Source organism: Podarcis vaucheri, assembly GCF_965113315.1.
Source record: "Podarcis vaucheri genome assembly, chromosome: 13".
Taxonomy (NCBI): Eukaryota; Metazoa; Chordata; class Lepidosauria; order Squamata; family Lacertidae; genus Podarcis; species Podarcis vaucheri.
In genome coordinates this window covers 15,541,747-15,567,084 of record NC_138751.1, presented here as the reverse complement: position 1 = coordinate 15,567,084, position 25,338 = coordinate 15,541,747, and the positions used below count along the sequence as shown (strand labels likewise).

General features: G+C 49.6%; 2 protein-coding genes across 4 annotated transcripts; both read left to right on the top strand.

Annotated features, from left to right (window-relative positions):
- The first annotated feature begins 927 nt into the window (after positions 1-927).
- LOC309517124 (uncharacterized protein) lies at positions 928-5,871 on the top strand. Of its 2 annotated transcripts, XM_082196189.1 has the most exons (3): positions 928-1,075; positions 2,963-3,121; positions 3,357-5,871. In XM_082196189.1, the coding sequence occupies exon 3, from the start codon at positions 3,544-3,546 to the stop codon at positions 5,542-5,544; it is 2,001 nt and encodes a 666-aa protein (XP_082052315.1). In that variant the 5' UTR covers positions 928-1,075; positions 2,963-3,121; positions 3,357-3,543; the 3' UTR covers positions 5,545-5,871. The 2 variants fall into 2 exon arrangements, with proteins under 2 accessions (XP_082052315.1, XP_082052316.1); XM_082196190.1 differs by lacking the exon at positions 2,963-3,121 and having other exon boundaries at positions 939-1,075.
- Positions 5,872-12,837: 6,966 nt separating this feature from the next.
- Positions 12,838-25,067, top strand: ZNF629 (zinc finger protein 629). 2 transcript variants are annotated; one of them, XM_082196167.1, is made up of 4 exons: positions 12,838-13,015; positions 13,841-14,097; positions 16,726-16,842; positions 18,666-25,067. In XM_082196167.1, the coding sequence occupies exons 3-4, from the start codon at positions 16,761-16,763 to the stop codon at positions 21,947-21,949; spliced, it is 3,366 nt and encodes a 1,121-aa protein (XP_082052293.1). In that variant the 5' UTR covers positions 12,838-13,015; positions 13,841-14,097; positions 16,726-16,760; the 3' UTR covers positions 21,950-25,067. The 2 variants fall into 2 exon arrangements, with proteins under 2 accessions (XP_082052293.1, XP_082052294.1); XM_082196168.1 differs by lacking the exon at positions 13,841-14,097.
- The last annotated feature ends 271 nt before the right edge of the window (positions 25,068-25,338 follow it).

Genomic DNA, 25,338 nt, shown 5'->3' with positions numbered 1-25,338 from the left:
CTTTTAATACCATTTGCGCCTGCAAGTTTTGAGCCGGCCCTACTGCTTAGTTTAAAATATTTTTCTTCATACCACAAATGTTTTGGGGTGTTGTGTATGTTGTTTTGTGTGTGTCCTGCTATAACGCAAGAATGTCCCTCCAGGTGGCAATAATGTGGTCACATGGAGGAAGCATTGCAGAACAGCTAATAACATGGAATGATTTAGAGGTGGTGAAGTATAAATTCACCACTAATGTGCTGTGATTGCGGTTGTGACTTATGCCCCATCAATACATTTAAAGCGGTATCATACCGCTTTAAACAGTCCTAGCTTAAGAATTCTGGAAACTGCTGCTGTCTTTATCTTTTGAATGTCTATGGAGTGGATGTGCTTATGTAGTGACAATGGGCAGAAAGGCGCTCTCGTCTTCGTTACTGCTCACTTTTTACACACTCCCAATACTGAGCTCTGGACTGAATCATTTTTTTAATTGCAAGACTCCTACACTATTAAAAACTCATGAAAGGCAGAGATTTGGATAGCTTGGGTTTCTTTAATTAACTTATTTTCTGAATATCTACCCAGCAAGCGTTCAGCACAGATGCTGTCTCAGGGCACTAAGCAACAAGATTAAAAACTTGCAAACTAACCTCCCCATCACCTGTTGAATCCTTGCATGAAATGCATCTGCTAAATGCATCACACCTCTGTCAGGAAGAAACGAACGAGACAGGCAGGCAGACAGACAGACAGACAGACAAACAAACAAACAAACAAACAGTGGCCTGAATCCTGGTGCAAATGTAGCCCCCTTCTGGAGGAATGGTCAGTCACCGTTTTAAATCCGAAATGCAATCTGGGGCAGGAAGAGTTAAAGGAATCATAGAGGAACTGATTTTTGTTGCTGCCAGATTTCTCCCCAGCGAGGAATTGGGGGGAAGGTAATAAGAGATGGACTTCTTCCTGTTTCAAGCTCAATTTCGCCCCCTCCCCTTCCCACCTAGGGACACATAAGAGGTTGGGGGGCTCAGAGGGAAGATTCCTCATGCAACAAAGGAGAGCGATCTGCAGCCACACTCAGGGGGCGCGTTGGGTGAGTCAGAGGCGCAAAAATAATTGCAGGGGGGAAAGGCAGAGGGCAAAAGTTTCGTATAAGGGGAGGGGGACCGAATGCTTTGAAGAAATCAGAGATCTGGTTCATTTTCTCTTGGAGTTTTCTCCTTTTTTGTAATTACAATGGATTTCTGATTTCATCTTTCCTTTTCAGTCCCGTCCTTTCCTTTATTCCTCATCTAATGTTACTAAGGAAAGTATCAACCCTGCAGGTTTTCTACAAAAAACACCTGCATTTCCCACAGGGAAAACATAATATGTGGACATCTTGTCTGTATGCACGTGTATCTTAAGTTTATATAAACACCTGCTGGAAGAGACTCTGGCTCCCATCACCTTCCCCAAATAGGCACACATGGGCAATTAAAGGTTTTGTGGGCACTTGTACATTTTGTCCATGTTTTCGCCACAGGAAGGGTCTTCTCCCATTCTGGATTCTGCATGCTGCAGGTTGTGTTCTGTCTCTCAAAATTCCCTTTACCACATGTTGTCATAGGTTCAATTTAGGGTGATCAAAGAGTGGGTTTCTTTTAGTTTTTTTAAAAAATTAATTCCCCTGCCCCCCTACCTCTGCCAATCTGTGAACAGCACAAATTCTCCAAATAATCCCAAATTCATGTTAGCAATTGCAGGATACAGAGGTTGAGCACCTGTAGTTATTGTGGTGCAATTACCATGTGCTTCTGAGGTGTGAAGATTCTGTGTGCATGGAGAACAATCTCTTTTCCATTAACCCTGTTTTCCATCTGCATGGAGAGCCAAAGTTCACTGTGAGATTGCCTTTCTATATAGTAGGAATATGCCATGCGGATCCATTGCCCTGTGTAGCTGTGAGTGACAGATACAGTAAGATTAAGCAAGGAGGACGTTGCAATCTGGTAGAAGCAAGAGAAGCTGTTTTTGGTGGATTGTAACTTTTGCAGTTACAGCATCCAAGGACCGGGTGAGGTTGATAACACTTCTGCTTCCCTGGCACCTCCTGCAATCTGCCACTGCAGCCAGAGATGTCAGCAGCCTAGTGAGGGAGTCCTGGCCTATGGGGAACTGCTCTGATTCCTCCACCATCCATTTCCAGGTCAGGAGATTCAACAAATCCAGCAGCAGAGTAGCACTAGAAACATTTGAGAGCCAGGAGACGCTTATATGTAGTATACATAGTTCTTAGACATCGTTTGAAGATGTACAGTGGTGCCCCGCAAGACGAAATTAATTCGTTCCGCAAGTTTTGTCGTCTAGCGAATTTTTCGTCTTGCGAATCACGAAATCCCATAGGAATGCATTGAAAATCAATTAATGCGTTCCTATGGTCAAAAAAAGTCCAAACAAAGCCAAATTTGGTACAACAACAGTTTATTAACTGCTCTTTAAAGTCACACATACTGTAAAGAGCAGTTCAAAAACTGAAGGGAAAATAAATTAACTTTATAAACAAAACATGTCTTTGTTTTTAGACAAAGGAAACAAAGTCGCGAGACGTTTTCGTCTTGCGAAGCAAGCCCATAGGTGAAATTCGTCTTGTGAGGCAAATCGAAAACAGAAACACCTTTCGTCTAGCGAGTTTTTTGTCTTGCGAGGCATTCGTCTTGCGAGGTACCACTGTATTTCAAACAAAGAAGTACTAAAATAAGAAATCAGCTTTATAAGAAATGCTAAAAATAATAGAATCATAGAATTGGAAGGAACCCTGAGGGTCATCTAGTCCAACCCGCTGCAATGCGGTAATATTTTACCCAACATGGGGCTCAAACCCACAACCCTGAGATTCGCAGTCTCATGCTCTACCAACTGAACTATCCTAGCTTCTTTTTAAAATAACGTGAGTGATTGAAGTAATTTATTTCAATTCATTTCTGTCTCCTTTTTTCAGTCTGCAGTGATGGGATGTTTGGGTCCCCTCTCCCACACCATGGGAAGTGAGCTCTAGACAACTGGAGCCACCACCAAGAAAGCCCTGCCCCAGATTTGGACCCACAGAGGAAAGACCATAAACTGTGCTTCTGACCCAGATCTGTGACCAACTGCAAAGGTCTATTAAGTGCATCTTTAATATTTCAGAGGTGGGGAACCTGTGGTGGCTCTCTGGAGTCTAGGGCTGATGTCAGTTGTGGTCCAGCAACACCTGGAATGTCACCGGTTCCCCCATCCCTGATGTATATCTTTATCTGAAATAGCAAGTTTTCCTCTGGTGCAGATTTTGCACACCAACCAAGGCAAGAATGTGAGCTTAGTTTCTTGATTCCTTTCATTCTCGTTGCCTGCAGACCATGTGTGAGGGATATTCTACTCCTTTAATGAAAGAAGAAAATGGCCACCCCGATTCCAGATTCCAAGAGATTTTCAGTGGTACTTTGTGCCTGTCTTTCAGTGAGGAGCATAAATGCGATGAGGAACGTCATCCTAGAGTTGTGACTGCACACCATTCCCAGCAACGTGGGCGTTTCAGTCAATATGTACGGAAGATGCTATGAGGGCAGATGTTGTGCTGAGAGCAAACAGCTTATTGATGGTTTGGAAGGTGGTGGAGATACCAGATACCAAGCTGGGTTACAAAATGTACCCAAACAAGACGTCCGTAGCAGATGTCGTGATGGCTTGGATGCTGAAGGAGAACAGAGATCCCACCCAGAGTTGGACATTGACGAGATCAAGAAAATAATCAAGTTGCACTCAAACACAGAGTGTAAGCAAACTTGTGGCAACAACTGGAATGATCCTCCACAAGCCAATGGGGATTTAGATGGGGCGAATGAGCTGCATGTCTATCTAGATGAGGAGGGTGCCCAAGATTTGTCTTCTGATGTGGACGGTGACATTAACCAAGATATGGGTGGAAGCCCTAATCAAGCTTTCCACACAGATGTGGAAGGAACCCAAAGTGTCTCTCCAGAGGTGGAGGCAGAAGCAGATGGAGATTCCGCTGAGGACTTTGTTTCTGATGTGGACGATGGAGAGGACAGTGTTCTCTGCTTGGATGCCAGCGATGGTGGCAGAGACTTCGACATTACCACCGGTCAACGGGACGTCAACCGCGAATCGTCCCTCACGGCCACCTCGCCCGTTTCCCCTTCTGCGCCTGACAAACCGTACAGGTGCCCCGAATGTGGGAAATGCTTTGGCACCAGCTCCATCTTGGGCCAGCACCGCCGTATCCACAGCGGAGAGAAGCCCTACAAGTGCACCGCCTGCGGCAAATGCTTCACCCGGGGCTCGACCTTCCTCCAGCACCAGCGGACGCACACAGGCGAGAAGCCGTACAAATGCCCCGATTGCGGCAGGTGCTTCGGCCGGAGCTCCAACCTCATTCAGCACCAGCGGGTCCACACGGGGGAGAGGCCCTACAACTGCGGCACCTGCGGGAAGTCCTTTTCCCTCAGCTCCACCCTCATCCAGCACCAGATCATCCACACGGGAGAGAAACCGTACAAATGCCCCGATTGCGGCAAGTGCTTCAACCGCAACTCCAACTTGCTGAACCACCGGCGGGTGCACACCGGGGAGCGCCCCTTCGCCTGCCGAGCCTGCGGCAAGACGTTTTCCGAGAGCTCCTCCCTCACCCAGCACCAGCGGACCCACACCGGGGAGCGCCCTTTCCGGTGCAAGGAATGCGGCAAGTCCTTTTCGCTCAGCTCCACTCTGATCCAGCACCACGTCACCCACACCGGGGAGAAGCCTTATGAGTGCATGGACTGCGGCAAGTCCTTTGGCCTAAGCTCCACCCTGCTGCGCCACCAGAGGGTCCACACCGGAGAAAAGCCCTTCGAGTGCCAGGACTGCGGGAAGACCTTCGGCGTCAGTTCGCACTTCTTGCAGCACCGCCGAGTCCACACGGGTGAACGCCCCTTCCACTGCCCAGATTGCGGGCGCACCTTTAGCCAGAGGGCGCATTTGGCGCTACATCAAAAGACCCACCAAAATGGGGCGGCCCTGCAGCTCCGCCACCAAGCCCTCTACATCTGCAGCGACTGCGGGAAGAGCTTCCGGCAGAGCTCGCACTTGGCGCAACACCAGAGGGTCCACACTGGCGAGAGGCCGTACCGATGCGAGGACTGTGGGCACGGCTTCTCCCAGAGTTCCAAGCTGCTGGAGCATCAGCGGGTCCACACTGGCGAGAGGCCGTATGCTTGCAAGGATTGTGGGCGCCGTTTCGGGCACAGCTCGGCACTGTCGCAGCACCGGCGCATCCACACCGGCGAGAGGCCGTACCAGTGCCCACGCTGCGAGAAGGCTTTCTGTCAGAGCTCGGCTCTCGTGCAACACCAGCGTATTCACACCGGGGAATTGCCGTACACGTGCCAGGAATGCGGGAAGCGCTTCCGATACCTCCTGCAGTACACGCGGCATCAAAAGGCGCATTTCAGGGGAGGGGCCTCAGCTGCTGGTCTTGCGGGTGAAGCAGCTACATTAGCAATGAAGAACAAGCTGGTACCTTCAGCAGGGGATGAGACTTGAACGGCGAATGGTTCTTCCACAGCGGAACATGGAGAGTGACTAATTTGGCACGAGGCTGAGGGGAATAGCAGAGCCTTATATGGCGGAGGGAATTCTGAGGAAATGGTGGCTGGCAAAAATGGTACTTAGGTGGGGAGGGAATCCTGTAGCATCATAATGCTGCTTTGGAGAATGGTGTGGCAGAGGGAGTGGGGCAGCTGTTTCTTAAGTGGGGTGGCCATTTTGAATCATAGAAGGTGTGAATACGGAAATTAGGGTCAGCATAAAGCAGGCCCATGTAGTAGAGCAGGGGTCAGCAAACTTTTTCAGCAGGATGCCAGTCCACTGTCCCTCAGACCTTGTGAGGGGCCAGACTATATTTTGAAAAAAGAAGAAGAACGAATTCCTATGCCCCCACAAATAACCCAGAGATGCATTTTAAATAAAAGGACACATTCTACTCATGTAAAAACACACTGATTCCCGGACCGTCCGCTGGCCGGATTTAGAAGGCGATTGGGCCGGATCCGGCCCCTGGGCCTTAGTTTGCCTACCCATGGTGTAGAGGAAAAGGAAAATCCTGTGTGAGGGACATTTTAAATGGGTGGAAAGTTGAAGACAAAAATATTCTCCTCATAACCTCTTGTATGTTTGTCCTCAGGGAACATCTTTTTTCCTCAGAAATGCTCCCTAATGTTAACATGTGCGTACAAGAGGCAGAAGAGGAAATGTTCCTCTTTGGCAGCACTCTTCCCTCCAATAATCCTGTCAATTTTACTGTCACTGATTTCTTCATGGCCCTTCTAGAGCACTTCATCTATAAGTAGGACATGACATCTCCAATTAATTCCTGTTCCAAGATATAAAACCTCCGATTTATTTACTTTTAATCAACTTAGGGGGAAATCGCTGAGGAAAATGGAAAATTGCTGCAGTAGTTCGTGGCATTCAGAGCTAAATGTAAAATGTAAATGTAAAAATACATAGGTCCCGCTATCCAAATACTCATTTGAAAAGTCACTTATCCAAAAATGAGGAATTTGTACCCAAACTCGTCATACACACTGCTGATTCACATAGCCAAACAGCTAGACCTGTGTGTAGAACAAAGTTGCCTTAAACAAGTCTTACTTTTTTGTGTTTTGCCAGAAACCATGGTGGCAGGGGAGAAAAAAAGGGGGAGAAATCAGACAAATATTTGCCTTTTGTAGGATTTCAGAGGGTTTTCCTGTTTTTTTGTAATTTTGAACTCTTAAGTTCCATGGTTGGGAACACATTAGAAATTTCCCCATAGGAATCAATGGAAATTGTTGACTCGTTATGCAAATACTCACCTAACGAATAATTTCCTGCGAATGCATTGTATTCGGATAGTGGGACCTGTGTGTACATCTTTAGAATGATTAATACATTATGTCTAATTCGGTTGACACACATATAATACCATTTTATACAGTTAGGAGAGAAGCAAGAGTACATTTTAAATAGTTCTAGTATTGTTGATTAATTTCCGCACGTTGAGTTCTACCAACGTAGAACCCAGAATAAACCCACTGAAATTAATGGACTTAATCATGCCCATTAATTTATTTGGGTCTACTCTGGGAATAACTAATAATTGGATACAACCCAACGGTTCCTGTCAAATTAAATTTAGTTGTTAAAGGCAGCTTGATCCTGGGGAGATTTTGGTGGGCTTATTGATTTCATTTGGGCTTGCTGCAGCTAATTTCTGTATAGCAGTGGCTCCCTGTTGGTGGGCTGCAGACCCCAGGGGGGCCACAAAACCCACCCAAGGGGTCCGTGGCACCATTCACATAACAAAAAATACCATGGAAATATCAAAATTTTCAAAAGTAGGAGGTCTGTAGCTTTGCTTTTGAAAAACAGGGGGTCTGCGGTACTTAGCTACCGTATTTTTCGCCTCATAAGACGCACCGGCCCATAAGACGCACCTAGATTTGGGGGGGGGGGAATAAAGGGAAAAAAATTATTTCCCCCCCAGGTGTGCTGCGCAACACCAGGAGCTTGGGGCGTGCTGAGCTCAGCGCGCCCCAAGCTTCTAGGTGCGCGCAAGCAGTCCGCTGCCGCCCCAAGCCTCGCGCACCCGGTGGGACCTCCTGCCGGGTGCGCGAGGCTTGCAGACACTCGCCCGAAGCAGGGGTAGCCCTCCCTAGGGCTTCCCGTGCTTCGGGACAGGCTGCCGCCCCAAGCCTCGCACACCCGGCGGGACCTCCTGCCGGGTGCGCGAGGCTTGCAGACACTCGCCCGAAGCAGGGGGAGCCCTCCCTAGGGCTCCCCGTGCTTCGGGCGACAGGCTGCCGCCCCAAGCCTCGCACACCCGGTGGGACCTCCTGCCGGGCGCGCGAGGCTTGCAGGCATTCGCCCCATAAGACGCACCCCGATTTCTCCTTCATTTTTGGAGGGGAAAAAGTGCGTCTTATGAGGCGAAAAATACGGTAATTGTGAATCACTGCCATATCAGGTTGCATGGTTGATCTTAGCTGTATTCACTTCTGAATAAATATGTACCGTATGCTATTCAGCTGCATGTCTCTCTGGAACTGAATGGCGCTTAACTCGCATTCAAACCACACACTTAAAATGCTCTGATGCCGCTTTAAGCAGCCATGGCTTCCCCCAAAGAATTCTGGGAGCTGTAGTTCATCCTGAAAGTTGCTAGGTTGCCTCCCGTTCCCCTCCTTTAGCAATCAAACCCTCTTCAAGGGATCTCTGGAAATTGTAGCTCTGTGAGGGGAATAGGGGGTTCCCTAACAACTTTTGGCACCTGTAACACACAGCAGCTCCCAGAATTCCTTGGGGGAACCCACAACTGTTTAAAGCAGTATTACAGTGCTTGAAATGTGTTGTGCGAATGCAGTCTGAGTAGACATGTATAGGATTGGCCTGCATATTCAATGGGACGCATGTGCTACGTAACCCTTAATCCATAGCATTGATTTTAGTAGACTTTCCACTGCAATCCTCTAAATGTCATTCAGAAGTAAATCCCATTGAGTTCAGTATCCTATACTCCCAGATTTGTGGGGAAGCCTAGTACAGTGATACCTTGGGTTACAGATGCTTCAGGTTACAGACTCCACTAACCCAGAAATAGTACCTTGGGTTAAGAACTTTGCTTCAGGATGAGAACAGAAATCGCATGGTGGCGGCTCAGCGGCAGTGGGAGGCCCTATTAGCTAAAGTGGTACCGCAGGTTAAAAACTGTTTCAGGTTAAGAACAGACCTCCAGAACGAATTAAGTTCTTAACCTGAGTTACCACTGTAACTGGATTTGGGCCAATATGTACTGTGGACTCAGTACACATATTTTAAGGACACACTGGTAATCACTCCAGTGATTTGTTTGAGATGCTGACGTAAATGATATGTTGTTTTTTTAGTAGTAATTGGTGCTTGGAAGAGTTTCAACTACTGATCTTCAGCTTTCCAAATGTAATTACATTTAATTGCTGCCTTCTAAACATTCTTTCACCCTTCACTTTTAGGAGGGAAAAATCCCAAGCACTAGTCTCTGAATTTTTCTCTTTACTTATTTTATTCTTTGCCAAATAGTTGCTTTCTGGCAAGCAAATCTTCCACATGCTCTGCACCTGTTAACACTACCCCTGTGCCCACCTCCTCTTGCCAAAGAATTAAACATAATTGTTTCTGGTTGGGAAGAGGAGCCTTTATTCTTCACTCTGCCCTTTAGGCGAGGACAAAATGTTGTGAGGAAGCATTGTTCTTTACTTCTGGCTTTGTCCGGAAGACATACACCAGGAGGAAAGGGAACCTCTGAGAGAATAGGCTCTTAAGAGAAAGGCTGGCATTCTTGATTCCTTCCCCAAGTCTGAGAAAGGCAATGAAATCTACTAGTTAGAGTTGGGGGGGGGGCGTTTGGAAATGCCCATTTCACAGAAGAAAAATCGGCAATCCTCATAATAATGCTTGGCAGGGGGTTGGACTCGATGGCCCTTGTGGTCTCTTCCAACTCTTATGATTCTATGATTCCAGACAAAAGGTAGAACACCTGCACACACCTGTAAACAAATAAAACACAAAAGCAGGCGACGGTCTGCAAAGACCCAGCAACTTCCAACAAACCAAATCCCAAGAAAAAATAAAACCATTGAGAACTGGGAGCGGCAGGGAGCTGGGAGCAGCAAGGGTGTTGTTTGAGAGTGCTGTGGTGCCCACGGGCACCCTGTTGGGAACTGCAGAGTTAGCCTGATTCTCCTGTGTTTTGTCACTGGTTCCAGAACGGAACCGAGAGCCAACTGGGTTAGAGAGGGCAGCGCTGTGAGCCTCTCAATGCCTCACTTTCTCTCAGAGGGGTAGAAATTAGCTTTTCAATATGCTGGGTAAGGTAGGTGAACAGCAGGAGAGCTTAGAGCGCCTGAAACATGCCTTCGCAGATTCTTGAGCAATCAAGCTGTTTTCAAGATGTTGATGTGAAAACCCTGAGAAGAAACAGAATGGACATCTGCTTCCTGTTCCCCAGGGATGAGAGACATCCCTCGATTAAGAATGTAGCATAACTGAGTTATCTCATTCACCAGTTTGTGCCTCTTTCACTTGCTTGTAATAAAGACTTATGGGCACACCTGGGTGTACATCTCTTATTTACTGAACTTCAGGATTGCCGTCTCTGCACTGTTTGAGTCTTGGGGCTCTCCTATTCCATAAACTTTGGGTCTGTTCTCTACTGTTATATACAGTGCAAGGTTTCTCTGGAGTTATCCGCCCTCTCTCAGACAGGTATTTCCATGAATTCGTAATGGGTAGCCCTCCAGATTTTGTGGACTACAGCTCCTCACATTCCTGACCATTAGCCACGCAGCTTGTGGCTGATGGGAGTTGGAGTTCAACATCTTGAGGGCACCAAGTTGGCTACCCTTATATGAACATGCAAAAAGGGTTTTCTTCGCAGGGGCTGATATGCCTTTCCATGCTTCGTTCTTCTTAATTATATGCAATTAGATTTTAATAATCGGCCAAGATGTACGCATGCACACCCTTCAGCTAGGCTGCAGCTACAAAAGCAATACTGATGAAGGGACTGATGAAGTCTGATGAAGGGACGTCCTAAGGAAAAGCCAGACATTCCAGGATAAAATCAGAAACTGGGACTGCTTCTGTGAATCCTGGACTGTCCCCACATACCTAAAAGCCCACCTTCTTGGTGGTTCTGCCACCCTCAGAAGCTCCGTCTGGTGGGCCTGGAGAGGGCCTTCTCTGTGGCAGCCCCTAATTTGTGGAACTCCCTCCCCACAGAGGTGCAGCCATCTGGCAACTTCTTTATACAGTTTGGGGCAAATGCTGAAGATACATTTCTTTACCCTGGCCTTTGATACATGAGGTGTACATTTTCAGGTCCCACCCTATGTTTTGTGGTTGTATTTTTAAATAATAAATCTGTAAAGGTAAAGGGACCCCTGACCATTAGGTCCAGTCGTGGCCGACTCTGGGGTTGTGGCGCTCATCTCGCTTTATTGGCGGAGGGAGCTGGCGTACAGCTTCCGGGTCATGTGGCCAGCATGACTAAGCCGCTTCTGTTGAACCAGAGCAGCACACGGAAACGCCGTTTATCTTCCTGCCGGAGCGGTACCTATTTATCTCCTTGCACTTTGACGTGCTTTCAAACTGCTAGAGCAGGGACCAAGCAACGGGAGCTCACCCCATCGCAGGGATTCAAACTTCTGACCTTCTGATGGGCAAGTCCTAGGCTCTGTGGTTTAACCCACAGCGCTGTTCATGTTGTGTTTTAACCTCCCGAGGGACCTGAGGATGAAGGGTGGGTAAGAAATTAAAATTATAATTAATAGCAGTAGCCATAACAATCACAGTAAACTAAACAGATGTAACAAGAATAAAATGGTCAAATTAAAATATGATTAGAACACACAGACCAACAATAGCAGATTAGCGCCAATATCATCACCCAACTCCAGGAGGTTAATAATATTCATCTTAAGAAATTTATTACTTATACCCCGCCCATCTGGGTTGCCCCAGCCACTCTGGGCAGGCTTCCAACAGAATATAAAAACACAATGAAACACCAGACATTAAAAGCTTCCCAAATCTTGGGGGCAAGTGCAATAAAGACCCTGCTTTGCGCACGTGACGTCTTCACATGGAACAGGGTGAAGGGATGTTCAAAGGAAATCTGTGGATTTTGTCTTTTGGTCTGGGGAATCCCGGCTGTCATCGCTTTCCTTAAATCAACCTGCCTGGCTACAGTGAGCAAGCAAGGCTGCCTACCGGCTAATTAAACAATTAAATGCACTCAAGGAGCGCTTGTGTTGGTCTGATTGCTTGATTAAAAAATAATTTCTTCATTAGCCTGGGGAAACACCGTGCTAATTCCAAGAAGAACCACAAACTGTTTCCACACCTTTAGGAGACTCTCTCTCTCTCTCTCTCTTTGGTGGTGGGCAACTTTCAACCTCTTGCCCTTTCCCACAATACGGCTACCACCTCCCACCCTCCCAAATTCCCCAGGGCAGCCAGAAATCCAACAGGAGCAGCTTTCTCCAGCCAGATGGAAAAGAAGGACCACAAATTAAATATCTCGCCCCAGGAGCTATTAAAGCTTTGTAAACGAGTCCTTTGCATCTGTAAAAAGAAGACGAGAGAAATATGCACAACCCACAGACTTAACACATGGAATAAGAGAACAAGAAGAACATACGTTCAAAGAAGATTGGATAAGGTTTATTGAATGTATGGGAAAGAATTGTCTATAGCTGAAAACGCTGGCAGCATTAAGATAAATTCAACAGTGTAAATCAGTTTTGATGGATGCAATGATGGAATATTGAAGGGTATAGTTTTTGTAAATTACGCAGGGATTTGTGATAATTAACCATGGAAAGAGAAGAAGGGAAGCCATTGATGTCTTAAGGAAAATGAGTATCTTAAATTGTAAACCAGAAAACTTAGTAAAATTTATATACAAAAAAGAGGAAGGGGGTCGGGGCATTTTGGCTCCCGGTGCTTATTGCTCTGGACCGCTTTGCAGAGCAGCGCCGAGACGATCTGGGAATCCTAGTTCCCCAAATCCACTGCGCTCCTTGGAAATCGAATGCGCCCACGAGGGCGCAATGCGCCTTCCCGGAGCTGCAGCCAAGCGATTCCTCCCTGAGCCTGCTCCGTCCCAGAAAGCAAGCCAGGAGCCCCGGCCCCGGCCAGCTGCCTCTTCAAATTGAAATGGTTAACCACCATAGAGAAAGCCTCCTCTTTCTCCTTTCCATTCCCTGCCTGCAAGCGGCGGAAGAGGGGGACCGTGCAGAGGAGGGAACTTCCTCTGACTCGCTCCCTCCCAGTCACCCTGAGCCCTGGTGGCTGGTGAGCGGAGACAGGGTTACTGCAGTGCACAGGGAGCTCGGGGCGGGGGGCTCCCCTGGCCTTATGGGGAGGGGGGGTCCCCGTGGGGGGCAAGATCTCCCCAGAGCTGCAGACCTCTGAGGCAGCGGCAGCTGCGATGGTGAGTTTTAGGGTGTCTTGCAAGAGCTGGGAAATGGGTGCATTTCTATTTTTTAATTTTTTATTTTGCAAACAAAAGAGACGGGCTTTGGCGTTGGCGGTTGTGTGGACAGGCCAAATGCAGGGATTTTGTTTTTTTTTGCAAAGGATCAAAACATAAGTCATTATTTAGTGGGCTGGCACCGGGAGATCGGCAGCGTTGTACTTCGGATCACTTCGATCTCCTTGTCGTAGCCTGGGGAGGGGAGTTAGCGACGCGATCCGAGCCCTTGGGTTCCAGCGCGGTTTACTCCAAAGTACGCGTGCATAGGATTGCAGCCTGAGAGAGGGATTTTCGTATTTGCTCGGCAAGGCACATTTAAGCAGATGAAGAAGCGTTCCTGATCTGCGTTGTTGATTCTACCCATGAGAACAAGGGGAAGTGCTATTTATTCTGCATTAAGCTTTGTGAAATACAGCGGGTGATGAGCGTTTGTGCGTGTGTGTCTTCTGAAGCAGTTCTGGACAGAGAACCACAGTGGGGGTTGCTAAAACCTGGGTTGTCTCATGCCAAAAAAAGGGACCACCTTTTCTGCTCCTTAGCTGTGAATCATCATCTGTTAACCCCCTAACTCTGTATAGACCACTGATCCTCCTTGTACAATTCTTTTGTTGCTTTCCCCAAATAATAATAATAATGATAGTTATATTTATTTATATCCTGCCATTTCCCCTGGCAGGGACTCTGCGTGGGCTACAGATAAAATAGAACAGCTAAAAACATACGGAAAAAAAACATGAAAAACAATTAAACATTAGTATAATTAAAACTCTCTTTCTCTCTAAGATATTTTAAAAGCATACAGACAGTTGCAACAAAAACAGCACGGCACCGGCCCCCTTATTAAAAGCAGTTGGTTCCCGAACACTTGTTGGAGCAAGAAAGTCTGCACCTGCTGACAGAAGGATAAGGAGGAAGCCAGTCTAACTTCTCTAGGAAGGGAGTTTCAAAGTCTGGAAGCAGCCACCAAGAAGGCCCTGCTGCCTTTGAGCGTGACGGAACCGAGAGATGGGTCTCCCCTGAAGATCTCAGAACTCGGGCAGGTTTGTGTGGACAGTAGTTTTCATTGACAAGTTTTGCATTAACGTAAGATCAGCAGTAAAAGTCAGTGACCTACGCATTTCAGAGTATATACAGGGATAGCCCATGTGGTCCGCCAGAATTAGTTCAGCAATGTCCAGAGGGCCACAGGTTTCTTGTTTGTTTGTTTTTTAATTTAAAAATATATGAAAGGGAGCTCTTTGGACATTTGCGAAGCCCATCGCACAACTCTTTAGCTGAGATAAACCTGTGCAGCACAATCCTAAACTTTGTTTACGCAGAAGGAAGTGCCACCATGTCCAAGGGGACTTATCTGCCAGAACGAGCGGTTAAGATGCAGCTGATCTCTGGCTCAGCCAGCTGCCCACTGCTCAGTGGCAACGCGAGTGTTCTGCATGCAGGCATGGTCCCAGGCTCAATGGCTGGCATTGCCAGTTGCAAGAGATCTTGTGTGTGGGGATGGGGAATCTAGCAGGGCTGGGCAAGACCTTGGCTTGGGGCGCTGCAGAACTGCCTGGGCCAGAATAAACCATGCGCTCCACTTGTGCTAATGAACTAAGAGTCTGACTCAAAAAGAATTGCATCTCTGTGAGGGGGAATGGGGGTCCCCTATCAATTCTCAGCACCCTTAACAAATGACAGTTCCCAGGATTCGGCGTGTGGGCGTGGGGACTGTTTAAAGTGGTATAAAGGTAAAGGGACCCCTGACCATTAGGTCTAATCGTGACCGACTCTGGGGTTGTGGCGCTCATCTCGCTTTATTGGCCGAGGGAGCCGGCGTACAGCTTCCAGGTTATGTGGCCAGCATGACTAAGCCGCTTCTGGAGAACCAGAGCAGCGCACAGAAACGCTGTTTACCTTCCCGCCGGAGCGGTACCTATTTATCTCCTTGCACTTTGACGTGCTTTCGAACTGCTAGGTTGGCAGGAGCAGGGACCGCACAACGGGAGCTCACCCTGTCACGGGGATTCGAACCGCTGACCTTCTGAACGGCAAGTCCTAGGCTCTGTGGTTTAACCCACAGTGGTATAGCAGTGCTTTAAATGTACTGTGTGGATGTGGCCTTCACCTTCAGTGCTAAAGTGTCTGTTTGTACGCACTTCATACTTGCAAACCGTTTGGAATCTGCCCACTTCCCTGCTTTAAATTGATAATTATTATTTTCTCTTTTCCCCACTTCCCCCCCCCCCTTTGCGAATTGTGGCAAGTCCCCATCACGAGGGCAGCGTAAATTAAGAGCACATGGCGCTAAGGAACCAGGGAGTGAGGACTTTGTATCTGGACTTGGCCCTCTCTCAAGTGGGCGTTTGCTGCCAGTTCCCAGCTGCCAAGGCTGAATTTCCTAGTAGCCTCTAGAGACAAAGGCAAAAACAGGACCTGTCCCTCGCACGTGTGTCTTTACTAAGGTGCTAGAGCTGTTTGGGTCCTTGGTGGCTTCCCTGTTTTGCACAGACCCTCTGCTGTGCTGGGTCCCTTCGCTTGTTGGCGTCGTTGTGATAAGGGCTTGAAACTGGGGCAACAAATCTCAAAGAAATTGTCCCAAGTAAAAACAGCAATGTCTGCTTTGCTGTGCTGTTGTTCCTGGGTTAGACTGATGGGGCAAAGAATCACATGAGTGTTAGGTTAGCTGTCCATGTTTGCTTTAAATTCTGGATAGATATCTATATTTATAAATATAAAAACAAGCTTTTTGCATTCTGCTGTGCTATAGTGGAACCAACTGGAGGTGTGAATGCTATATTGTGTGCATTGCTGTTTTGTATATTTTTGAAGCACCCTGAGTGAGCCATTGCCACAGCTGCGACTCTCCCGCTTTTTGGTTAGCAACTGGAGAGCCAGGAATCTCTTGGACCTAGGAATGTTCAGTCCACGGTGCCCCCTCTCTATGGGCTGGGCTGGCAGAGAACAGGATGCTGGGTAGTGGGTGTCACCTATGGAGCTAATGTTCCTCAGTCTCTTTCTTTTTTGGGCGATGCATGTAGCTATTTGTTTTTAAAGACGTGCCCGTAGATGCCAAAATCATGCCACTAGCTATGCTGGCAACATGTTACCTGCAGGATCAGTCTTGAGAGAATTTCAGGTGGGAGTGTGCAATTACGTCCTGTTTATGGGGAGAGTGCAATTACGTTGTGTTTTTGGGGAGAGTGCAGCTACGTCCTGCTTATGGGGAGAGTGCAATTATGTCCTGCTTATGGGGAGAGTGCAACTACGTCCTGCTTATGGGGAGAGTGCAATTACGTCCTGTTTATGGGGAGAGTGCAACTACGTCCTGCTTATGGGCATAGCTCATCATGGCTACCAGCCCTTAATAACCTTCTCAGTGAAGTTGTCTAATCCCCTTTAAAAGCCATCTCAAGTTGGCCATCAATGCTTCCTGCAGGAGCGAGTTCCAAACACTCTTGTTTGCTTGCAGCTCTCTGTGATCAGGGGATGATTGGCACCAAGGAGCGAGCTGCCTTTCACTGGTATTGATCTCCTATTACGTAGAGGAACCGCAGGATTCCCCAGCACACAGCCTGAATGCGACTGATATGGCTTAGTGCTGTTGACCCTGATAGAAAGGAGATTTCTCAACATCTCGGGTAAGGCGCATGGACTTAGCCTGTTGTTTTTCACTCTTGGGTCTGCAGGTCCCCTAGAAAATGCTCCTGCTGCAGCATCCCACATGGATGGAACAAAGGAGGCAAGCGATCCTGATGGACCTGGAACTTTGGAGGAAGGGGAGACCTTGAGAATCACCCATGCAGGTGAGAACGATGAAAGTGGAATGGCTTGTCTTGAAAAGAGGGGATATAAGGTCCATACCACCATCCCTCTCATGCCATTCATCTGGGATTGGAGGGCTCAAGACCCACCTCTCTCTCCCATCCATATCCATTGCAACACGTTTCCCCCCCTCTCCTTCCAAAGGTTTAGATTTCCCCAGCCACACCCCACTTTTCTTCCCAGGTTGTTTCTTGAATTCTAGGATTTTGCTCTTGTGAAATCTTCCATTCCTCAAAAGTCAACAAATTGTGACTTCCTGCAACTCCCACTTCCATCAGGCTCTCTAACCTCACTTATAGATCAAGGGTGGGGAGTCTGTAGCCCTCCAGATTTTGTTGGACTCCAAATGCCATCAGCCCCGGCCAGCAGGGCCAATGGTCAGGGATGGCGGGGGTTGTAGAATCTGCGTTCTGCATTCATTTAAGAGCAACAGCGTTTAGATACCGCTCATAATTCAAGAACGTTTCAAGTCCTTTACAACCAAAAGACATATTAATTAAAGGCAACGTATTAAATGGCGACGAATAACTTGATGAATTAAACAGCAACATCCATCATTAACTCAAGTGCATGAAGCACTGATGGGATCCAAAAGACCAGCCAGTTGTTGAGTTTGTGTGTGTCTAGGAAACTGCATAGGGACGTGGGTGGTGCTGTGGGTTAAACCACAGAGCCTAGGACTTGCCCATCAGAAGGTCAGCAGTGCGAATCCCCGCGACAGGGTGAGCTCCCATTGCTCTGGCCCTGCTCCTGCCAACCTAGCAGTTTGAAAGCATGTCAAAGTCAAGTAGATCAATAGGTACCGCTCTGGCGGGAAGGTAAACGGCGTTTCCGTGCACTGCTCTGGTTCACCAGAAGTGGCTTAGTCATCCTGGCCACATGACCCGGAAGCTCCCTCGGCCAATAAAGAGAGATGAGTGCCGCAACCCCAGAGTCGGTCACGACTGGACCTAATGTTCAGGGGTCCCTTTACCTTTACCTAGGAAGCTGCATGGGGGCAGCAAGTCTGCGTGGGAGGTATTAATTAGCATGCAACAAGTAGAAGATAAAACAAAAGCTTCCCGATTTAATAACTTGTCTGGTCTGGGGAGGAAAATACTCTTCCTAGCTTCCAAATGGGTGATTAGTTAAACACTCGAGCTGATGCAGAACCAAGTCCATGGGGTCTCCCCAAAACAGAACGGTACTGGGGAACAAGCTCAGTTCCAGGGTGGCTAGAAATGGGAAAGATGGGCTTGCAAGGACGTGGGTGGCACTGTGGTCTAAACCACTGAGGCTTACCGATCAGAAGGTTGGTGGTTCAAATCCCCATGACGGAGTGAGCTCCCGTTGCTCTGTCCCAGCTCCTGCCAACCTAGCAGTTCGAAAGCACATCAAAGTGCAAGTAGATAAATAGGTACCGCTGCAGTGGGAAGGTAAACGGCATTTCCATGCACTCTGGTTTCCATCACAGGGTCCCGTTGTGCCAGAAGTGGTTTAGTCCTGCTGGCCACATGACCTGGAAAGCTGTCTGTGGACAAACGCAAGCTCCCTCGGCCTGAAAGCAAGATGAGCGCTACAACCCCCTTAGTCACCTTTGATTGGACTTACCCGTCCAGGGGCCCTTTAGCTTTACCTTTTTTACCTTTACCTTTAGATGGGCCTGTACTCTGAGGCTGTTTTGTATGTTGAAGAGAATCCTGTGTGGATGGCGTCCCAAACCTTTGCATAGCTGAGCTCTGGCAGATTAAAGTTTCTGCCTGTTTCAGGTTATTTGAGACCTCCACGTTTCTGATTCCTTTTTCCTTCTTTGCCTCTTTGCCAGGTGATGCTGCGAAGATGGAGCCCTTGAAGGAGGTGGAGGAGGAGGAAGAAGAAGAAGAAGAGGGCATTTTATGTATGGAGCCCGGACGCCGCATCGGGGATGACGACTCGCTGCCTGCGGCCCCTCCGCATCGCGGGAAGGGGGAGCGCCCGTACCCCTGCGGCGAGTGCGGGAAAGCGTTCAGCCAGTGGTCGAAGCTGGTGCGCCACCGGCGCATCCACACGGGCGAGCGCCCCAACACGTGCGCCGACTGCGGCAAGTCCTTCACCCAGAGCTCTCACCTAGTGCAGCACCGGCGGACACACACGGGCGAGAAGCCCTACGTCTGCGGCGACTGCGGCAAGGCCTTTTCCTGGAGCTCCAACCTCGCCCAGCACCAGCGGACCCACACCGGGGAGAAGCCCTACGTGTGCCGGGAGTGCGGCAAGGCCTTCTCCCAGAGCACCAACCTCATCAAACACCAGCGCAGCCACACGGGGGAGAAGCCCTACCGGTGCCCGGAGTGCCCGAAAAGCTTCTACCGCTCCTCGGACCTCATCCAACACCAGATCACGCACACGGGCGAGCGCCCCTTCAAGTGCGACGAGTGTGGCAAGGGCTTCACCCAGAGTGCCAACCTGGTCAAGCACCGCAAGATCCACGCCGGGGAGAAGCCCTTCCGCTGCAATGACTGCGGCAAGACTTTCATCCAGAGCTCGGAGCTCATCCAGCACCAGCGGACGCACTCGGGCGAGAAGCCTTACCAGTGCCAGGAGTGCGGCAAGCGCTTCGGCCACGGCGCCACCCTGGTCAAGCACCAGCGCCTGCACATGGGGGTGGAGCCGTACCGCTGCGCCGACTGTGGCAAGACCTTTGGGCTCAGCTCGGCGCTGGAGCGGCACCGGCGCTGCCACAGCGAGAGCCGCCCCTACGCCTGCGGGGAGTGCGGGCAGAGCTTCTCGCTGGCCTCCAACCTCACGCTGCATTCGCGCATCCACCGGGGGGAGAAGCCCTACCGCTGCGCCGACTGCGGCAAGTGCTTCGGCATGAGCTCCACCCTCATCCGCCACCAGCGCATCCACACGGGCGAGAAGCCCTACGCCTGCCCTGACTGTGGCAAGGCCTTCGTCCGCAGCTCTCACCTCACGCAGCACCGGCGGACGCACACGGGCGAGCGGCCCTACCACTGCGAGGAGTGCGGGCGGCGCTTCTCCCAGAGCTCCAACCTCATCACCCACCAGCGCATCCACATGGAGGAGCGGCCCCACGTCTGCCACGGCTGCGGGCGGCGCTTCGCCCAGGAAGAGGAGCTGCAGTGCCACCAGCAGCAGCAGGACGGGAAATGCAGCAGCAAAGGAGGTGCCAGAGAGCCAGAGGGCCTGGGGGAAACCTGTGGGGAAAGCCATGCACTGGCATCGCACCCGGAGAGTGGCGCCACTTGCGCCATGTGCGGGCCAGAGTGCAAAGATGCAGCCGGACTCATGCAGCACCAGAAAGGCCACGTCCCCCTCGTCTGCAACATATGCGGGGATAGCTTCCAAGATGGTGCCAAGTTAGCGCAGCACCAGGAAAGCCACACGTCTTACATCTGTACCGAATGTGGGAGGAGCTTCGGGGACTCCGGTGCCTTAGCCTGCCATCAGGAGAACCATGAATCTTGGATATGTGGCGTCTGCGGGCAGAACTGCAAGGACCGCTTGGCCCTGGTGCAGCACCAAGAAGCACACTCGCTGCACATCTGCGGGGCGTGCGGAGAGAGCTTTGTCGACAGCCAGGCACTCGAGGAGCACGAGGAGGGCGGGAGGTGCAAGGAGGACTCCGAGCTCTTGCTTAGCCCAGGATCGCCGAAGACGCCGGTGCGTGGGGATTCCAGGGAGAGCTTTGCTGTCGGGACGGCTCTCGTGCCGTGTAAGGAGGGGGAAGCGTCGTGGGGCTGTCTGGAGCGTGGGGAAGGCTGCAAGGATAGTTCGGCCCTGGAGTACCACCAGCAGAGCCACCGGCAGAGGCCTCACACCTGCTCCAAGTGTGGACAGGCCTTTGCCGATGGCGCAGCCCTCTCCTGCCATCAGATGACCCACATGGAAGCGGATTTGTACCAATGTCCCCAGTGCGAGCAGAGCTTTGAGGGCCTTTTGGCCCTCACTCGGCACCGGGGGGAACACGTCTGCGAGAAGTGTCTGGAGTGTGGCCAGGCCTTTGAGGACCGTGAAGGCCTCTTGCTCCACCAGGAGAGCTTGGGGGACGAAGTGCACGGACGTCTTGAATCCAGAGAACCTCCTCGGGCCGACTCAGATCTTGTAACTCAACTGAGCGATCCCATGGAGGAGCCTGCTGACACAGGTTTTACCACAGCCCAGAAGATATTCTCTGGTGACCAGCCCTCCAACGAAAAAGTGGTGTCCAGCCGCCATGAGAGTGTCCCCCTGGACGAACAGTCCTTTAGCGACCCCTTGAGGCCTACTTTGCACCAGAGAATCCACCCAAAAGCTCAGACTCTGGACGGTGTCACACCTGAGAGCATCCCTGAAGAAGAGGCGGCGTCTTCGGGTGGGCTGGGCCTCCAGGACAGCTCAGCTCTCGCCTCACAAACCCCACCTGAAGAAGAGGCTGGTCTGGGCCCCCTGGGTGACAGCTCCCTTAAAGTCAGCTTGCTTGCCGCTCCGCTGCAGAAGAGAGCTTCTCCCACCGACAGGCCTCCTCCGGTCTCCACCGAAATGGCTGCCCTCATCCTTCGCCCGAGCACCAAGCCCTACAAGTGCCACGACTGCGAGCAGAGCTTTGCGGACGCCGGTGGCTTGTCGTGCCACCAGGCCGGCCACATGAAGGGGCGGCTGCTGAAGTGTCCCGAGTGTGGGAAGGGCTTCCCGGAGAGGCTGGCTCTGATCCGGCACCAGATGGAACACACGGTGCAGAAAGGCAGGGCCGTGCGGCAGCTGCCGCCACCGAGAAACAATCGCGGCAAGGAGAGGGACCCCGGGAGCCCCCTGGAATTCGGGGAGAGCTTCACGGAGATCTCGGCTGTCCTTTTGCAGAGGGAAAACCACATCTCTGAAAGGGGTGCATCGCTGCGGCCAAAGGATCGTGGTGGGGAGGGGAAGCAGAGTTTAGGTGACCCTTTGCAGACCACGGAGCCCTACTTCCACCTTGATTTGGGGAAAGCCTCGGGTGCCGGGGGAGTGCTGGGCCAGCGCCATGGGCAGCAGGAGAAGGGCAGATACTTTGGGCACTCTGAGCCTGGGAAGATCTCCCGGAACAGCTCGATATTGCTGCAGCACCTCCAGAGTCACACGGCAGAGCAGCCCTGAAGCCCTGGGGGGATTTGGTCAGTACCAGGCAGGTGTGACCTGCGATGCTCTGTCTTCTGTCGATGGTCAAAGCTGAGGGTGGGGTGTACATAGGGGTAAACTGGGGCAACTCAGTCTGCCCAGGGTTGGAGACATGCCCTCAATGGAGAGAAGATACTACGGACATTATTATTATTATTATTAGGGGGGCGGGTCTGTGCAGATGCGCAGAATCGAAACGGGAGGTGCTGCAGCAAACAATGCAAGTTGGGGAAACCCTCGAGGTTCTTTACCAGCAAAATACACAGTGGCTCTTCCTTTTCAGGTATTTTCACCTTCGTTCCTCCCTGGTTTTCCCTCTGAATCAGATGAGCTCAAGTCTCTTTGAAGGGTAGCTAAGCTTGTGGTCCTCCGGATGTTGCTGGACTACAGCTCCCATCATTCCTGACCATGCCTGCTGGGGCTGATGGGAATCGAAGTCCTAGCAACACCTTGATAGCTTCAGCTTAGTCCCCCCCCCCTTTAAAACATGGAATTAGCCAGGAGCTGACAGCAGGTGGACTTGTACAAAAAGTGAAACGGTTTCTCTCTCTGTGTGTGTGTTTCTGCATCTGGTGGGAAGGCTAGTTTCCAAAGTCCATCTTTCTCCCCCTGCAATTTTTTTTTTTTTTTTTTGTATTTCCTATAAGAGCTATTCCAATGCAGACAGATTTTGTGAAATAAAGTGAGATAGGAGGTTTTTGTTTTTTTTTAATCACCTGAAAATACAACATACTGGAATGGCTCATTGGGGTACGTTCTGTATCTCTTCCTGCTTGCCACATGTGGTCGGTTCTCTGTTCTGACCACACTTAGCAGGATGCTGAGGGTGGTTTTAGGTCTTTGAATGTGAGTTTGTTTCCTCCTTCCATGACATGCTTGCTTCCCGGTACACGGCATCAAGTAAACCAAGATATTTCACTGGCAGCCTGTCTCCTCCTGCCCACCAGCTTTTCTCCAACCTCACATTTCCACTGTTCCATCCCATCTGCTTTCAGGTGAAAACACTGATGATCAGATATGGGTTTTTGTGTACATGTGTGAAGAGATAGGATCTACTCAGCACATCTTAAGTGAAGCAGGTTCTCCATATTTCTGCACCCTCAGTGTATCTCTGACTTCTACTGGTTGTATTTCTTTTTCTGTGGGTAGAGGGGGTTCCTAGTTAGATTTAAAAACATAAAAATACCCCCCATCCCTGTACATTTTAGGTTTGCTTAGTCATTCAGTGCCAACGTCTACCTCACCAATCCACGTTGAGGTCTTTGCTCATAGAAAGTGCTGTAGAGTTGATAAAGTAATAATCCTCAAAGACAAACACAATCTGTGGAACTCCCTGACACAGGAAATATATGGCAGCAGACTCTTAACTTGCCCCATCTAGACAAAAACACATTTTCTGAATCTCTGAATGCTGTTCATAGCTATGAATCCTTTTCTTACCTGTTTGCAATCCTATAATAATTAATAGTAATAATAATAATTTATTATTTATACCCCACCCATCTGTCTGGGTTTCTAGACTTCCCTTACCCAGGAGCAGGGCCCATTTAATTCAGTGGGGCTCACTTCTGAGTAGGAATGTGCTGTTAGGTTTTTCCTAATACATTTCAAGCAAGCAAGCAAGCAAGCAAACAAACAAACAGATCTCCCTTATCCTAGCACAGCTTTGATTTTAAACTTCTTCCCCAGTGCTGGCATCTACCTCACCCATTCAAGTGCGCTGAGGCGCGATCCTTGACAAAGCAGAAAAAGTGGCTGCTTGCGTCAGGTGGAACTCCTGGCCACATGATACCCATAGTAAGATGGAGAGCTTAGTAGCATGGAAAGGGAGACCAGCCATGCCATGGGTAGATTCCAGCACAGTGTACAAGACCCACCTTGGAAAATGTAGAGCAAGGGTGGGGAAGCTTTGGTTATCCAGATGTTGTTGGGACTACGATTCCCATGGACTATTGCCCATTCATACTGCGGCTGATGGGAGACGTAGTTCAGCAATATCTGGAGGACCAGAGGTTCCCCACTGCTGCTACATAGAACTAGCCAGTTTACACATTCATTGAGACTGAAGCTCCTCTAAACCGCCCACAGCAATAGTTCACAGTGTTGTCCTCATCCTCCAACCCACAATGTACTTCAGCTGAACCTACGCAGGCTCCTGGCCTGTTCACTCTACGGTTAAATGGGGCTACTCTAGATAAGCAGGGGTGCAATTCTGATGCATCCTTTGCTCCATCGTTCTTGCTATTTTCTGAACTTCCAATGAAGACGGGCGGCATTTGAACCGTACGTGTGGGTTGCTTCTTGTTGTAGGACTGCGGAGATCTCCTGCAATGGGCCTGCCATGTGGCTGCACCAGGGACCTGCACGATTGTACAGGCAGGCTTAGTAGCTGCCGAAGGTGGACCGGTTCAAAAGGCATCTCTGAAGCAGCATGCAAACCTTGGTTTCTCGTGCAGAGCCCAGATGCAGAACAGAAGACTGTGTGTCCCAGAATCCTTTGTGCCCTGCGCAGGCTGGTCAAATGTACCTTTGGCTGCCCCGGGATGAGAGACCACCGGAAGCTTTCTGCATCTCCTGAGCGGGATATAATTGAGTGTTAATTCAATCAATACTTTTCCTTGTGTTTCCCTCCACCCTTTCCTTCGGCCTCATCATCTTCCCTTCCTCCCCAGCCTTATTTGCTGGGGCTGTCCTGTTTGTTTCCAGCAGCGCAATCCTAGGCCTGTCTACTCAGAAGGAAGCCCCGCTTTGTTCAGTGGGGGGTTTACTCCTAAGTAAGTGTGTGCTGGATTGTAGCCTTAAGCACTCATCTTTTGTAACTCAGGGCGAACATCTCATCTCCCCGCCCCCCACCGAAAATGTCTCCTGTAGCATCCAAATGATAACTCTATAGGAATCTCTCCATATATTTATGTCTGCGACTGTTAGTTTTGAAGGGGTTGTGGTAGCAAAGATTCCTTACCTCTTCCCTGTCCAAGGATGGTTCCTCCCTCCCCTTGATGGATTCAATTCTGTGGTTTGTCACTGAATTTTCTCTGTAATTCTAGGAATGTATCAACCCTGAGACTAATACAAACTCAAAATTGGTTTATTCAGATTGTGGCGTCATTATTACTTCCTCCGGTTTTGCATATAAAAGTGAAGGGGGCACAGATTAAAAACAAACATACCAGGGCTGCTGTTTTTGTTGTTGATTAACTGATATACTGGGGCTGCCGTTTTTAGCTGATTAATTGACATAAAGCTATTTTGAAAGGCAAAAGAGCTGCCCTCTGTTCTGATTTTAAAATAACAGCATAGTCAGCAGCCACGCCACCTTTCTGTGATCACACACACCAGTCATGCATATTTCGCATAAACGGAAAAAT

Bases quoted from the DNA above. Each gene is read 5' to 3' on its own strand.
- ZNF629 (XM_082196168.1), top strand. From the start codon at position 16,761: ATGGATGGAACAAAGGAGGCAAGCGATCCTGATGGACCTGGAACTTTG. The intron at 16,843-18,665 runs GTGAGAACGATG...CCTCTTTGCCAG, and splicing joins CTTGAGAATCACCCATGCAG to GTGATGCTGCGAAGATGGAG.
- LOC309517124 (XM_082196189.1), top strand. From the start codon at position 3,544: ATGTACGGAAGATGCTATGAGGGCAGATGTTGTGCTGAGAGCAAACAG.